This window comes from Acomys minous (assembly GCF_964271855.1).
Source record: "Acomys minous genome assembly, chromosome: 5".
NCBI classification, from domain to species: domain Eukaryota; kingdom Metazoa; phylum Chordata; class Mammalia; order Rodentia; family Muridae; genus Acomys; species Acomys minous.
The window spans coordinates 42882292-42899456 of NC_140494.1; the positions used below are offsets into that span (position 1 = coordinate 42882292).

General features: G+C 39.5%; 1 protein-coding gene across 3 annotated transcripts in view; it reads right to left on the minus strand.

The window, feature by feature from the left end:
* DNAH5 (dynein axonemal heavy chain 5) overlaps nt 1-17165 on the minus strand; it is a 279963-nt gene that overhangs the window by 28127 nt on the left and 234671 nt on the right. For all 3 annotated transcript variants that reach the window (XM_084781257.1, XM_084781256.1, XM_084781258.1), the window contains 5 exons: nt 14223-14466; nt 13157-13271; nt 12476-12666; nt 4723-4844; nt 2828-2977 (listed from right to left, as the gene is read on the minus strand). In XM_084781257.1, the coding sequence (XP_084637383.1) occupies nt 2828-2977; nt 4723-4844; nt 12476-12666; nt 13157-13271; nt 14223-14466 (822 nt within the window). The remainder of the gene's footprint in view (nt 1-2827; nt 2978-4722; nt 4845-12475; nt 12667-13156; nt 13272-14222; nt 14467-17165) is intronic.

Below are 17165 nucleotides of genomic sequence, written 5' to 3' on the forward strand. Positions count from 1 at the left end.
CTCCCTTTGCAGATTTTTTGAAACTAAGAGAAGTTCTGAAGATATGACATTCAATCCAGTTGAACTGAGACCCATTATGCTATTATATCTGTCACTACATTTCCTAAACTGGCAAGATCCAGGACGAAAGTTTCTAACTTTGTTATAAATGCCCACATATTTTCCCGTGCATCCTTCTGTCAATTATTCAAAAAAGTGTGTTTATTATGTTCGCCAATGTCATCAAAATCTACTGTATGTACACATTCAGAGTCGCTGAAGATCTGCGGTCAGGACACAACTCAAAGGCTGGGAGTTGCATGGTTGCATCTGCTGCTCAACCTCAGAGAGTTGCCATGGCTGCAGCTTCTCACAGAGTGTCTCACCCACATTCGAAGACCAAATGTTTTCTATGTTAAGTTAATAGGGTGCTCAGTACCACACAAGCCACCCACAAATCAACATGGACCCAGTGGGGACACCGCCATACAAGCCACTACCACACAGTAGGGCCAAATGACAAATCACTGAAGGTTTTCCAGCTATGTGGTCTCTGTGGAAATTTCTTATGATATTCTTGTTTCTGGGAAAGAGAGGCATCCTTGTGATCGCAGCAGCTGTTGCAGTTAGCTTCGTGCCCAGGGGCTGCAGTTCACTCTGTGACGTAAGCCTCCAAGACAAAACTATAGCATGTGTGAGAAAGAAAAACTTCCTCGTCTCCATAACCTCAACCCAACATAAACATTCTCTCAGCGGGCCCACAGGCACCATTGAGTCTCCACACGGCCATAAATCTCTGTCTTACAGCAGATATGAAACTTGCCTAACAACCTCCTCCTCTGTCCGAGGATGTGTGTCAGATGGTCCTACCAAGCAGTGACAGGATGACCCTGCCTTTGGGAATCCTACTTCTCCTCAGGATTAGACATACATATAGCAAATGTTCTTCATCCTCCAGAGGATATGAAATAAAAGCAGTTAACATTGCAGAACTGTATGCGTGCATACACCTTAACAAAGGAAGTGGGAGTGGGCTTTGTCCGGACAAAGATGTCAGAGTGGGCTGTATCACATGCAGTGAGCACACGTGCAGGAATTTTAGAGCAAACAAGAATAACTTGTCTCGTCTGCATGGAGGACATGCAGTATAATTTGTGTAAGTGATGCTTTGGCGTGCGGGCCGGCCCGGCTTCTGCACAGCCTGCCAACCTATAAAAACTTAACACCTCATTGGCACAAATAAATACACAGTGTTCCATTTTCAGAAGTGAATCCATCCAACTCCAGAGGACATTTTGTTCCATCTGGTCTCAATTAAACAGGCTCAACTTTTGAGAAGGGGGGGGGAGGGCAGTGAACTCAGAAGCCACCTTTGTGGCTTGATTTTAAGACATCACTGTGTATTTGGCATTAGACACCCTCTAACAACGTGGTGTTCTTGCAGCCAACCCACGTGGCATTCTCTACTGTGGACTGTCACACCAGAAAAAATGCAGAACATCAATTGTAGCCTTATACAGCTTACAAGGAATGGGGGGCCAAGAGCATCCACAGTATAGACCTTATCTAGGAATAAATTTTTAAAAGGCTTATACAGATACAAATTTCAGAGGATATGATATTTTTCCAGAGAACTGTCTACCTTTTGTTTAGGAACTGTTACTGTGAGGGCTATGGGAAGCCACTGGAGGACTTGAAAAGCTGATAAATGGGTTGTCCTTACCACTTGTTTTAAAATCTAAAGGATTCTTCAGAGTAGGAAAGAAGATTCAACGTTCAAACAGCAAAGAAGTCACACGTATGGCCTGCTGGAGGATGACAAGGCCACACAAAGATGGGAAAGTCACAGAAGAATCTGCAGGCCCTTCCTTTTAACTTTGAAACTAAATGTTTTCTGTGGAAAGAGAAGGAAGCTAAGGAGGCAGGGGCGGATAAAGAAACAGCTCTGTTTACACCTTGCCCCCTCCACCGCCCTGAGGAACGGCAACTGAGTAAAATAATAAAGTGGAAAGGGGAACCCGAATAGAAGGCTGACCTCACTGCCCTACGTGGTAAAACTCATTTTTGTTTTCTTGATAAGTCTTTGGGTCTGTCCTTATGATTCGTGGTTCCTGAGTCAAGTTGCGGGTAGTTAGCCTGGACATTTTGTAATACTCCCTACAGAGAGCGATATGAATTCAGAATCCAGCAGATTTTACCCCATGATTGCTTTATGGACACCATTGAGAAGTCTACCTGTGCTGAATGTTAATGTTTTAATTGTGAAAGCAAAACCTCTGCCTTTTAAGATCAGAATACTAAAAGGTTTTGAGGTAGATGAAGGTTTGGGAAGAAGCATTCCCACGTAAGCCACAGGCAGAATTCGATTTCAGGATGATGCAATTCCTGTCTCCTGGAGCTGTGGCATTATCTAGAGATGAGCTATGCCTGCGCTGCTAGATGGCTCTCTCGCTGTTTCTGCAGTTTTCTTGCTTAAACAAAAACTGATTTACAGCTAGTAAAATAGAGCAGCTATATCATTTTTGAGTTATTATAAAATGATACATGAGAATAATACATTACATTTCTGTTATTCTTACATGCCAAGCTCAGAATCATGATTTTCTCATTTGCTTTTGTTTTACCACGAGGACCAAAGGGGTTTAATAAATCACTTAGTGAAGTGTGCACCTCAGTTCTTCATTTGTTGTTTGTGTTTCCATTTATCACATTTGTCTTACTAGAAAATTGCTTGGAAGCCCACAAGGAAATTCTGGTTAATGAGCACATTCAAAATAGTTCTTTAAATTTAAAGGAGAATTCTCCTTCAGAAAAATTCTCTGTTGTTTCCTTTTAATACACATTTTACCTGGGCAATGGTTCTGTCGGGACACCAGGACCTAATAAGAAGGAGACGTCTAAAGCAGTCAAGAGATTTGTCATAGGCATTTGGAAGAGGCTCCTCTTCTGGGTTTTCTTTGTCAAACCAAATTCTCCACACTTTTTCATTCCTTGATATCTGAAAATACCATGGGATAAGATGTGTGCCATGTCACACAAAAGTCTGTCAGTAATCATTCATGAACTTTCTGATGATTCTCGGCATGTGTAAGCTATATACTTTCACTATTTTTAAACTTTGCATTTCAGTGACAAAATGTCTGATTACCAACACTAATTATCACTAGCCTAGAACTAGCTGCCATGGTAGAGAGGCTCTCAAGATACTTTATTTCACCTCTGCCTTTATGGTAATAAGTTTATAAAGAAAGAAAAATCAATAAAGCCTCATTTTCATTATCTCAAGGAAGTCTGATCTGCTCCACAAAATCCTCTTATAATCAGGTCTTATTTACTCATGTTTTCTTATTTCCTGGGACCATTCTTGACACAAAGGAAGATGTTTAATACATGTTTGTAATTGAATAAACAGGTGTGTGGTCAATATTCTATCGATCTGAAGTAATTTGAGCTATTGCATTCAATATCACCATCACATGGAAGATCAGACACCTGCTAGGCATTTGGCAAAGCACACAGTGCATTGCCTCCTGGAGTCTAGAAACCACTGAGTCCCCAGTGTTACAAAGGCAAGAACATCAAAAGCCTCAAACAAACAAACAGCATCTATAAATTAATAGACTCTTAAATCGTCCAATAATCCCTCTGATGAAAGAAAGCCTCAAGTACATTTCTTGGTTTGGTTGAAGGAAGAATCCTCCTGGGTTCATGTTTAGAAATCTTCGTATAAGAATAAAAGTTCATCTGTTTCAGTCGTGAACAGCTACATATGGGGCAGGATCTCAGACATATGGCACACCCTCCAAAAGGCAGTAACCTCTCAGAGTGATTCAGGAAAAAGTCCTGGGTGTATCCTGATGGAAGAGTAAACTAGGGTGCATAGTAATTCCAAAAAAAAATGGGTTAATTTACCTAAAACAATTGATTACACCCAAATTACAGGTTAGTAATAACAAGAAGCACCAGCTGTGAGCCAAGGTGTAAAAACACATCAGAATTTCGGAATCTGGTTGAACTTGAACTATCAAAGTTAAAAAATAAATCTCAGGATGTTGCTTGGACAAAACAAACAGCCATTGCCCGTTCGGTCTGCCCCTGGATAAAGCCATCACTCTGTCAGTCTCACTTCTGGGTGGTCACAAGATATTGAACAGCATCCTTCTTCCAGCCTTGTCCTACACTCACCTGCCAGATTCCAGCACATACACTGATTGTGAACAACTAAATGATTTAAAGAACAGTGAGTTCTACAGATCAAGAGGCCGGTTTTAACATGACTTCCAGGCCTGGCTGACTAACTAAAATGAAACTGGGATGGGCAGCAAAGGAAGAGGAAGGAGAGACAAGGGAAAAGACAGGAAATTTCCTAGGAAAGGCTGTTTACATTTCTTTCCATGCAATCTCTAAAAAGGGTGTACCTATATAATTATGCACTCGTGTAATTATTCTAATTGGACCTATCAGTTTTTCTTTATATAGACCTTCACTGATGATAGTGGCACGTAGGCTGAGACAATGCCTGTTAAATTCCTGGGCACACTTCTTCCCTCATAACCAGCTTCAGTGGGCACTGTTGTTTCCAAGCTGTGGGTGAGCTGCAGGAAGGCCAAACATCAAACATGTGCAGTGCCTTCTAAGCCTGACAATGTCTGAAACATCTCCCTTCCACACACACACTGTGGTGGTGAGTCTGAATGCTGCCCACAATGACAGTAGCTTAAGTACATTCAAAGAACACATTACCTGATCAAGAATGTCTGAAAACTGTCTAAGTTTGCTAAGTTCCACCAAATTCAGCCATGTCATGTCCAGGATCCATTTTGATGGTTTAGGAGGACAGGCTTTAAGATCCAATGAGGCACCACCTAAAAAAATTAAACATATGAAATTGCTAGCTTTTCTTTCCTTACTTTAAAACAGTTCATTTAGAAAATATTTCTATTTGAAATGGTTTAATCTCAATGACTTTACTACCTTGGCATCTAATAAATTCAGAGATATAAATCATAATAAGGAGCATGCTTCAAACCTAAGTAAGTGAAAAGATTGTTATAGAAGAGCACTCAATCAATTATCAGCATTATAATTCTGGAAGCAAGCTGATGCTGGATGCCTAACTGACCTGGCCAATATCCAGGACAAGCTATCTTATCTACCTGGAACTCTCCTTCCAAATTAGAAAATGAAGTTATGTAGGCTAGGCATCATACTGTAAGTGTATAAACCAAGCGGGAGGAGGGCAGGGTAGGTCACTAAATGAATAGTTTTTCTCAGTACTAAGAATAGCCTTATATTGGCATAAGCTAAATTCAAAAATATAGTTTGTGTATAGATGTAAGTATCACTAGATATATTTGAAGGATTCTCTTCTATAATCAATTTACATCTACTTTGACCACGTCCTAGTGTTCTGTTGCATTGCGTATGTTGGATAATCTAACAACAACAAAAACTTCCATCTGGTACTGACTCCTGTCTTTTGAGGAATAACTGACCTAAGTACACATAATGTTTAACAACAAACAATACAGGACATCTTCAAAATACTACTGCTGCCACTTCAAAAAACTTCAGCAGGCAAAACTTATATTTTAACCAAACAAAGCATTAGGGAATCTTCCAAATGATAAAATGTGTTGTCTGGTAAATAACATTCATTAAAGCATTTTAGGAAAATGTTCAAGAAAGGAAATTTATTTGGCCATCTTAAAATTTTTACAGAGCAGGCTATAAACAAATAATGCCCAAGATATTTATTAAGCCATTCTCCACTTAATCCAGACACCATGTACTATTAAATTGTATCCTTTTGCCAGATCGATCTGAGCTCATTTATAATAAGGTAAATGGGGCCTTCCAGCTATTTCAGTGGAAATATTAGCTCATAAAGTGAAAACAGCTTGTTGTAATGCCAGGGAGAAGCCAAAGACCTAATGATAATAGCACCATGTTCAATAAATGTCTCACCAATTTCCATGACAACTGCCCATTTTCCAACAAAATGGAAAAAATAAGGTACTTACTGGTGATTAACAAAACACTAATCTTAGAAATGAATGAGTGAGCCTGGTAGGTTGAAACACCGTTCAATGTTTAGTAGAGGGCAACTAGTAGACTATCTTGCCTGTCCCAAAAACTTGCAATTAAACACAAACAATAATTGTAGACTGGGGGGAAAACTATTTTTGATAACATGACAGCAGATTAAATAGATTCCTTAATAAACATTTTATAAACAGCTGAGAAAAGAAATTTCTCAAAATGAATTCCTAGATGACCCAGAATTATGTTTTTCTTTTCATTCCTTTAAATGCTTGCTTTGGAGACAAGTGTACATTTCTATTTTTATCCTAATAATTCCTTGTTAAATGACACTAGCTATTTCATGTCATCATAAAATTCAAAGCTAAGAAAAATGTAGAACATCACATAAGCTTTGTCATCTTAGAGATGAACAAAAGCCGGTAGTGGAAGAGTGTCCCTTTTTGTCCCAGGATATTTGTGCTGCTGTAACAGACTACCTTTGTTGAGTAAAGGTCCCCTGGAAAACTATAGAAATTAGGGGCTGGGCAGATGGCTCAGAAGTTAAGAGAACTGGATGTTCTTCCAAAGGTCCTGAGTTCAAACCTTAGCAACCACACAGCTAATAGGAGAGGGAGAGTCAGCTCACTTTGAATTTATACCCTGATAGAGCACTGTACCACTGCAGGGCCCTTTACTAGTGGACATACAGGCAGCACTAAGTGCATTCAGTGGATTTAAAAAGAGTAGCAGAAGTTGGGAGGGTAAACTGATGGGGGACTGCAATGGAGAAGTTGGAGAAGGGAAGATTTGACATTGAGAAAAACATTATATTCATGAATGAAATGCTCAAACTGTGCTGTTGCTAGCTAATTTTATGTCAATTTGATACAATATAGAGTCATCAGAAAGTAGGGATCCTCAATGCAAAAAATGCTCCCATAAATCAGGCTGTACAGCAATAGTGTAAAGACTGTAGGGCATTTTCTTAATTAGTGACTGATGTAGGGGGCCCAGCCAATTTCCAGTGGTGTCATGCCTGGTCTGGGAGTCCTAGGTTCTATAAGAAAGGCATGGGAAAGAAGCCAGTCAGCAGCATTTCTCCACAGCCTCTACATCAGCTCCTGCCTCCAGATTCCTGCTCTGAGTTCTTGTCAGGCATCCTTTGATGGTGAACAGTGATATGACAGTGCAAGCCAAATAAACCCTTTTCTCTCCAAGTTGTTTTGGTCATGGTGTTTTCTCAGAGCAATAGTAACCCTAACTAAGGAACAAACAACAAAAACATTACATCAGCAAAACAAATGAAAGTGATCCTTTGCTTTTTCTACGGAGAATGATATTGGCTTTAAGATTAAAATATATAAAAGACCTCGGAAAACGAAAAGAAAATGTCTTACAATAAACTGAACCAAGAAAGTAAAAGACTTCAACAATTAAAAAATTTTTTAACTTGAAGAAATAAATAAATAAATAAATAAATAAATAAATAAATAAATAAGATACTAGGGAATAGAAAGACCTCCTGTGCCCATGGATTAGCAGCCTTAATCTTGTGAAAATGCTTACAGTACAGGTGTACACAAAATTGACTTCTCCGTGTTCTATGACCCACATATGTACTGCCTTCAGCAATAGGCTCTTACTATCAAGTTCTTAACAGCATTGATAAAAGCTTATGAAGTTTGGGTGTCAATGGGACTCACTGGCCAACAACTTCAAGAGAGGTAGCCCACTCCTGGCACTGGGATATTTATTTGTTACACTATGAAGTCCAATGGACACTGTTACCCATTACAGACTGTCTTGGTTACTTTTGTATTGCTGTGATAAAATACCATTACCAAAGCAACTTCTAAGGGAGTTTGGGGTGATTTGAGTAGGAATGACCTTCATAGACTTATGTGCTTGAATGCTTGGTTGATAGGGAGTGGTACTATTAGGAGGTATGGCCTTGTTAAGTAGGTGTGGCCTTGTTGGAGAAAGTGTGTCACTGTGGGGGTGGGCGTTGAGATAGCCTATGTTCAAGCTCCACCCAGTATGACACACGGTCTCCTTCTGCTACCTGAGGACCAAGAAGTAGAACTCTCAGCTCTTCCAGCACCATGCCTTCCTGCATGCACACTGCCATGCTTCCTGCCATGATAATAATAGACTAAGCCTCTGAAATGGTAAGCCATCCCCAATTAAATGTTTTCTTTATAAGAGTTGAGATGGCCATGGTGTTTCTTCACAGCAATAAAAACATTACCAAAAAGTTTAATTTGGCTTCCTGTGTCAGAGTCTTAGAGTATATGATGATAGAACAAAGGAAGATCTGAGAGACAAGGCAATGAGGCATAGAAAGAGAGACTTGGAATGGATTTTTTTTAAACCTCAAACCCTATCCTCAGTGACACAGCTCTTTCAATAAAACCATGCCTCCTAGTCCTTCCCAAACAATTACACCAACTGGGGACCAAGTGTTCAAAAATATGAGATTCTAGGGGCCATTCTCATTCAAACCACATAGAGACACAACACTTTAATTTGTTTTATATATGTATATGCACATACTTAAGGAAGCCTCTACAATAGTAGGTTTGCAAATGAATGTTTGAAAGATATTTAGTGCTAGTTATCTCTCCTCATATTCTCTCCTCTGATCTGCCCTTCCTCAGCTTAACCCCTCTTGCACTTTTATTCTACTTTAATCTTTTATACAAAATTTTTTTCCATCTGCCCTAGACCCATGGCCTCATAATTATTTCCTGAATGCCTATGGGATTTCCAAATTAAAGGCACATTATTCAATGCTAGCAACCACAAATGAGAAAAATATATGATGTTTGCCTTTCTAGGTCTGAGTTGTCTCACTTAGAGGATGGAGAAATCAAGCTGCTTCATCTTTACTGGCTAGCTTATCTAGAACTGAAATGTGCTATGTCTACTATTGGAATAGAAAATAATATTTAATTCCTCTTAGCTATGAACCTTGAAAGTTATAATTAAAAACATCCTGACAAGACATGCCCATTGGGGCTTCAGTGGCATGAATATCATGGGAGTAGTTAGCCAATTACTGATTGGATTCAAAGCCCACTCCACTCTCATACATGATATCATTACTGGAGCCAAGAACTCATGGCTAAATAGATCATTGACCTTCAGGGAAAGCCTACTACTAGTATTAAACAGAGTCCTAATAATGTGATCATTATAGATTAGTGAATCTCTCATCCCTCATCAGAGAAGCATCATTTGTCAGTAGATGGCAATAAAATAGAACTGGCCAGGTTGCAGAAAATGATAAACAGCAGAACAGAACAGGAGATTGAGTGGAGAAGGAGATCTAACTTTCACACAAACTCTGGTGCCCCATAATTGAACATGTCCCTTGGACGGAGATGCCTGGTGGCACTCAGAGGAAAGATAAGAGGTCACCAAGGAGAGACTTGATACCGTATGAGCATATTCAGGGGGAGGAGGTCCCCCTCAGACACAGACTTAGGGGAGGGGAGGGGAGTAGGGGGGAAGTGGGAGGAAGGGAGGAATGGGAGGATACATGGGATGGGCTAACAACTGAGATGTAATATGTATAAATTAATAAAAATGTATTTAAAAAAAGAATAAATTAATAAAAAAAAGAAAATAAAAATAAAAAATAAAATAAAATAAAATAAAAAAAGAACAGAACACTCATCCCTAAATGGAGTGTGTATACCACACCCTACCCTCCAAAGGCTTAGGGATCATTGTAGAAGAGGGAATAGAAAATTATATGGACTCCAACAGCTCAGATAAGTTAAGAAATAAGATCGCATATTTTTAAATATTCATATAAAAAACTTTTACAAGCTATATTAATTAATATCTAAACTATACAAAGAACTCAAAAATGAATGGGCTGATAAACAATTCTAAAAGGAATAACAAAAAGGAGGGTGAGGAGGGTCAGAGAAGAATAAAAAGAAAGAAAAGGAAGAGGAAGAAGGAAGAACAGGAAGAGGAGGAAGAAAAGAAGAAAGAAGGATAAGGAGGAGAAGAAGAAAAAGAAAGGAGGAGGAAGAAGCAAAGAAAGAAACAGAAAGAAAGAAAGAGAGAAAGAAAGAAAGAAAGAAAAGAAAAGAAAGAACAGGAGAGGGGATGGAGAGATGGTTTAGAGGTTAAGAGCACTGCCTGCTCTTCCAAGGGTCCTGAGTTCAATCCCCAGCAACCACATGGTGGCTCACAACCATCTATAATGAGATCTAGTGCCCTCTTCTGGTGTACATGCAGACAAAACACTGTGTATCTATGATAAATAAATAAAATCTTGAAAAAGAAAAGGAAATTTTTTTTTAAAGAAAGAAAGGAGAGAAAGAGACAGAAAAAGAACAGGAACAAATGGCCAATAAGCAAATAAAAAATGTTCAACATCCTTAGCTGTCGGGGAATATGAGCTCACACTACTAAGACCCCATCATCATAGTCAGATGAGCTTCTATTAAGAAAACACTAACAAGAACTGGTAAGGATGCATTCAGACACCACAGGGTGGAATACAAATTACTCCAACTACTGTGAAAAATTGTATAGAGTTTCCTCAAAAATTTCAAATTACCATATATCTCAGCTATGCTATTCTTGGGTGTATGACTAGAGGCCTCTAAGTTACCACACCACATAAATATTTTCAAGATATATTGCAGCACTATAAATAACAACCCAGTTATGGACTAGTCTAAGAGTCCTTCAACAAATGAAGAACATCACAAACCCTCTCTCTCTCTCTCTCTCTCTCTCTCTCTCTCTCTCTCTCTCTCACACACACACACACACACACACACACACACACACGCACACACGCACACACACACGCACACGCACATGCACACGCACTCACATGCACTCACAATGGAGCTTTTCTTCAGCCATAATGAATAACATGTTGTTTACAAGAAAATTGATACAACAAGAGGTCATATTTAGTGAAAGAAGTCAGATTCAGACAAATACCACATTTTACCTTCTTTGTCAATCATAGACTTTTATGTAGACATAAAATCATGTATACAAGCATGTGTTTTAAAAAAAAGTAGAAGTGAAACAGAGAATGAAGGAAACTAGAAAGAATGAGAGAGAAAGGAGTGTAAGAGGATAAATAAGATTGTAGTATATGACATACTTGTGTGAAAGTATATTTATGTAGCTGGGACAATAGCTCAATAGTACTAGAGTACTTGTCAAGAATTGTGAGGCACTATATTCAATTCCCAGCACTGAAAAAAAAACTTCATAAAAATCCATTACTATGTACAATAAATACATAATATTTAAAGAATATATGAGTACAGGTCTATGCCTCTTGGCTTTCCATTTACTGTATATCCTAGTGAAACAAGATCTGCCTGGGATCAATGCCTTAATAAACGCACAATAAACAATCAATAGAGTAGGCTGATGAATCACCCCACCCACCCTGCTTCTGAGCTGCTGGTAACTTTGATTTGCCTCCATCACACTACCTCCATTCCCATTGGAAGCCCTTACGTCATCCTTCTCCCCTTTAACACTCCTCTGTAAATGCTCCGTTGCTGTTTCAAATCTTCAGTCAGGTGCCAATCACTAATTAAAATCTAATCTACTAGTGATCCATTATATACACAGTTGAAAGCTTCATGCTGTCCTTATATCTCATGCCCTATACCTATGCATCCTCTCTCGCAAAGTTAGTGCTAATTGTCAACTTGGCACGATGTAGAATCATGTAAGAGACAAACCTACAGACACACGCAACGGCAGGGAGATATTTACCCTCAGAAAGTGCCCTTTAAAGACTATGTTGCTGAGGTTAAGTGAGATGGGCAGACAGACACTAAAAGTGGGAAAAGATAGATGCTTACTCTGGGCATGGGTCCTGGATTGTATAAATTTTAAAAAAGAGCAAAAGATTGAGCACAAACGTCCTCTGCCCCTGGCTTTCTGGATGTGGGTGTGATATGACTGGCTCGTTCAACTTCTTGCTGCCCTAATTTCCTGCCATCATGGATTGTATCTCAAATTGTGCACTAACTGAGCTCTTGCTCCTTTGAGTTTTATTCTGGGGGCTGGAGGATGGAATCGGGGAATTTTATCACAACAACAGAAAAGTAAAATCCTCCATCCCTCCCATGTTTCTAAAGTACTTGCTACCATCGCACATAGTACACATTTTGCTTATTTCATTTTTTTTTTTTTTTTGGTACCGTCCCACAAAACTCAGGCACTCTGTAAAGGGTCTGGGTAAAAAAAAAAAGTCCATCCCATGTCCTGAGACACAGTTGATCCCCAACCAATATTCATTATTCAATACATGTTCAAATAAAATATCTCATGGAGGCAGATCATAAATGGAATGCAAAACAAACAAAAAAAAAGAACTATGATTAAAAAAAAAAAACTATGACTTAACAAGTAAAATAAACTTCAGTGAGGAGCTGTTACATCCACACTGCGCACAGCACTGTCTACTGACCTTTAATGAGGGTGAGAAACTCCTCGTGCTTGATTCGGTTCCTCTGGATGTCAATCTTCAGGGTGAGCAACAGAGTGAACAGGAATTTGTGCTCCTCATATAAGCCTCGGGCAGAGTACTTGAAAACCTCATAGGTCATGTGCTCAATGATATTAGCAATCCTCTTGCTTGTAATTGGGCTCTTGACAGACCTGAGGAAGAGACCACTTAAGACACACTTATCCAACTGCCCTTTTCGCTTGCCATCAAAAACAGCATCTTTGGTGGGGGAAATAAGTAACTTTAGAAGACTAATTTTTACTTTTACACATCAAGAGAGGGCTCCTAAATCTAAATTAACAAGAAATCTCTCAACATGAAACAACATAACAGAATGCCTCACTGTTGTCTAAGTCAATTTCACCCACAGGCCATTATTATTCACAACACTGTCTTGGAAATTTTCCCATTTAGTGGAACACATGAAGCCAAAGGAATCAAATGGAGGGATGAATGGCCAGCCTGCTCCCCTCTGAGCCTACGATGACAAGTCTGAATAATTCGTTAACTGTAGTGATAACTACAGTAATCTCGGATTTCAAAAGGAAAATGTTCTAACTGACAAGCAAAAAGTAAATTCTACTACCATCATTCTCATCCACAGATAAAGAATGCGACTCAAGTTCCTGGGGACAGGTGTACCTGGCTAAAGAAAGGTCAAACAAGCCCAGAAACTGGCGGAGTGAAGTCTGGTACATCTCATTAACCAAGCGCATCTCAGTGATGAGGAAATAGAGGATGCTGCCCCGCGTAGCAACTGAAAGACAAAGAGCAGGGATGCACACGGCACGGGAATAGAAAACAAATGAGCTGTGCAAACACATCATCACCCCAATCTACTATTGAAAACATTTTTTAACGATGTTGTTGTTGTTGTTCCTTTTCTTGCCTCATCAGTAACAATGAAATATAGAGCGATGCTTATTATGTAATCCTTATGTATACGTTTTCACAGTTTACTTCTATTTACCAAATGGTACTTATGAAACCAAGACAGTTCTCCTTTTACAATCTCTACACTTCTTTTATAAGTATAGTTTTCCTGTGTTGCATAAGAGAAAGAAAAGAAGTGGACTAATAAAGGTTTTATATTTAACACTTGACAAAGGATCCAGTAGCTCACAAAGGATCCTATTATGAGGTTCATGAAGGACAAGTCTAGCCTTGGCATCAAGCTCTCAATGCAAAACATCACAAAGACCTCTGACCAGCCATCATACCATGATATGGTTTCAACTCTTTTTCCAAAAAAAAAAAAATTGCCAAAGAACAGCCCTGTGTGTCTTAACTAATCAGTAAACACCTTCTTAATAAATGGGCAACTAAAGTTGAGCACAAGAAATCCAGTTTCCATATAAACATAACATGTTGTTGCTACATGGCCTGGAACTACTGAAAAGTCCACAATACTAACTCATATTTTCATAATTTATAGCGGTATTTTAATCTCTCATTTTAAAATAAGGTCATGAGGCCCCTTAAAGTATTTCCCAACTACCACAGATAGCACCTAAAGTTTACACTACAACATAATTTTTCCATTTCTGGTTTACTAAACTTCTCAAAAGAAATAGCAGAAACCATGATTGGCTGCCCCACGCTGCACAGTAACTTGTTTATAATGCCCTTGCTTTAATCGGTTGCTCTAATTCTCATCTCTGCCATTCTCTATTTCCTAGTGACATTTGTCTTCCATTGCCAGACTCACCGGGTCGGTATTCCTCCCGGGCTGAGTTAATTTGTATTTCTGTCTCTCCAGAAATGTCCAGCTTCTGCGTCACCTCCTCGGCCGTCTTTTTGGTGTTGCTCAGCACAACAGTGAGACTCTCGTCTTCCACCAGGGACCCTTGAGTGCTTGTCAGGCGGTAAAGCAACGTATCTTCCAGCTCCTTCATCCTTCTTTTGTTTGCTGTCACCTCTTCCAGGAGACAAGTTCGTTCTTTCTCCAGTTCCTGTTAATTTACATAAATTTATTGTCACTCTAAGTGAACCTACTTGAGGCTATCCCTTTAGATGAGGACCTGACTGTCTGCTATCAAGCATCAGTACTGACCTGCATCTATCAGCCTTGGCTGAAAAAAAAGCATGAACATCAAAAAAGAAGAAAAATAGGGAGAAAGCAACATTTTATATATATATATATATATATATATATATATATATATATATATATGTATGTATGTATATATGTATGTATTACCAATACCTTTATGTATTCTCAAATTATCATGTTATGATTTCTGTGATTTAGAGAGAAGTCAAACTGAAGACAAAACCCAGCTCTCTCATTAAACATAATTGATTCAGCTTCTTAGAAAGATCCACTGTTTCAGTGAAATTATGTCCCCTTGTAGGTTAAAATGGTACTGTCGTTGCTCCTCTCTGAAAAACAACTCTTTGTGATCAAGAAAGTAACCTAAGTGGTCATCCCAGGTACATTTAAATTGAAATTTCTCAAAAGCCCATCAGGGTAGCACACACCTGTAAATGCAGCACTCAGGCGGCTGAGGTAGAAAAATTGCAGGCTCGAGGCCACCCTGGACTACACAGCAAGAATCTTTCTGAAAAACATACAAAAATAATATTTCCTTTCAATTGAAAACTTCTTGGCCTGAAAAAGTACCATCCTCTCCCAGACAAGTATAATGTTGGGACTGGGATATTCATTGGGTAGCATGTTTGCCTAAAATGCAGGAAGTCCTGGGTCCAAAGCTCCATGCCACCAAAAAAACCAGGTATAGGTGCACACCTACAGTCCCACACTCAGGCAGTAAGGCCAATAACCCAAAGCTCAGGTCATCCTCAGTTACACAGCAGGTTTAAAGCCAGCCTGCAACACTTAAACCATATCCTAATTTTTAAATTTTATTTATATTTTTTCAGGGATCATCATGGAAGAGTGGGCAGAAAGATGATAAGAGCCAGAGATTGGGCAGGGTCTGGACATAACATGACACCTGTACTCAAAACTCACAGTGACTATAGTTGCCAGTCCAAGATCTGGACAAGATCAAGCCAGTCCACATTCAGATTCTACCATAGTGAGAAGATGCTCCGGAAACCTTAAAGTAGCAGAGAAGCCATGGCACTTGATGGTTTCTGAGGGAGGATGGGGCAGTTTTCTTTAAGGGTGTAGTTGATCATGTGCCAGTGGATGTTCTGACATGCAGGAGTACATGGGAAGCAGAAACTGAATCTGGAAATTGGGAATATTTCTACCTCAAAACCCAACTATAACACTGCTCAGCATATACCCAAAACAAGCTTCTCCATGCCACAAGGACACTTGCTCAACTATGTTCATAGCAACTCTATACGTAATAGCCAGAAACTGGAAGCAACCTAAATGTCCCTCAAGCAAAGAATGGATTTTAAAACATGCTACATTTACACAATGGAGTATTACTCGGACAGTAAAAACTATGACATCATAAAATTTGCTGCCAAGTGGATAGAACTAGAGAAGATGATCCTGAGTGAGGTAACCTAGACCCAGAAAAACGAACATGGTGTGTACTCCTCAGTAGGAATTAGCTATGACGTATAAGCTAACCATGCTAAATTCCACAGACCCAAAGAAGCTAAGTAAAAGGCAGGCCCAGAAGGGTATGCCTGAATCTACTGAGAAGGGAAAACAGAATAGAAATCCTGGTGGATGGAGGGAAGGAAGTGAGTGGGGGAGGAGGAAGGGAGGAGGAGGGAGGAGGTGGGGAAGGACAGAAGGAGAGAGTACTGGGAGAGACAACTGGATTCCGGGTAGCACCTCTGGGGCAAGCTAGAAATCTAGGGCAATGGAAACTCCCAGGAATCCATAAGGGCGACCTTAGCTAGGACCTCTAGCAAAGGGAGATGTGAAACCTGAAATGGCCATCTCCTGACTTTACTTGAAAAGTTTTCGAAATTATCAACTTCCAACTGGCACTATGACTAAATGTAACAGGTGATTCCATATAGCTACGATCTTGGTGAACACAATGTTGGACGTGAGTTCAGGAGCACAATCACACAGCAGCCTTTTTCAGGACTGTTGTGACCTCACTGCAGCTACAAGTTCACACTGTGTACTGCTCAGATTCCTGGAGAAGTGTGAGAAAAGGGCATCACATGAGTGGGTGTTTGGGAAACCAAAGCAGGTTTCCAAATTCGGCTCCCTGTTACAAGCTGCATAAATCTATGCAGCAATGAATCATCTGAAATTATAGTGCACAATGGAAGTGCTAGTTAACTCCTGCATAGTGTTATCTATCTGTTAAGATCCAGCGCTCATACAAGACTCAGGAGAGAGAAGGCAGCCATACCTAGAAAAATGTCTTATCAACCAATATTCAAGTCCCTTCACTTTTATGGATAATATAATTCTTCACTTCTGGGATAACCATAGCCAGTCTGAAAATTATGCCTTGATTTGATCACCATCAGTATGATAATCACTCAGCTGGGGATGTACTTCAGTTAATTAAGTAGCACTTCCTTACTACACACAGTGCCCTGGTTTTGATCCTCTGCACTGAAAATAAAATATAGATGATGAGTGGATGACAGACAGGCAGGCAGGAAGGAAGGCAGGCAGGAAGGCAGGCAAGGAGACATGATTGATAGATAGATAGATAGATAGATAGATAGATAGATAGATAGATAGATACATAGATAG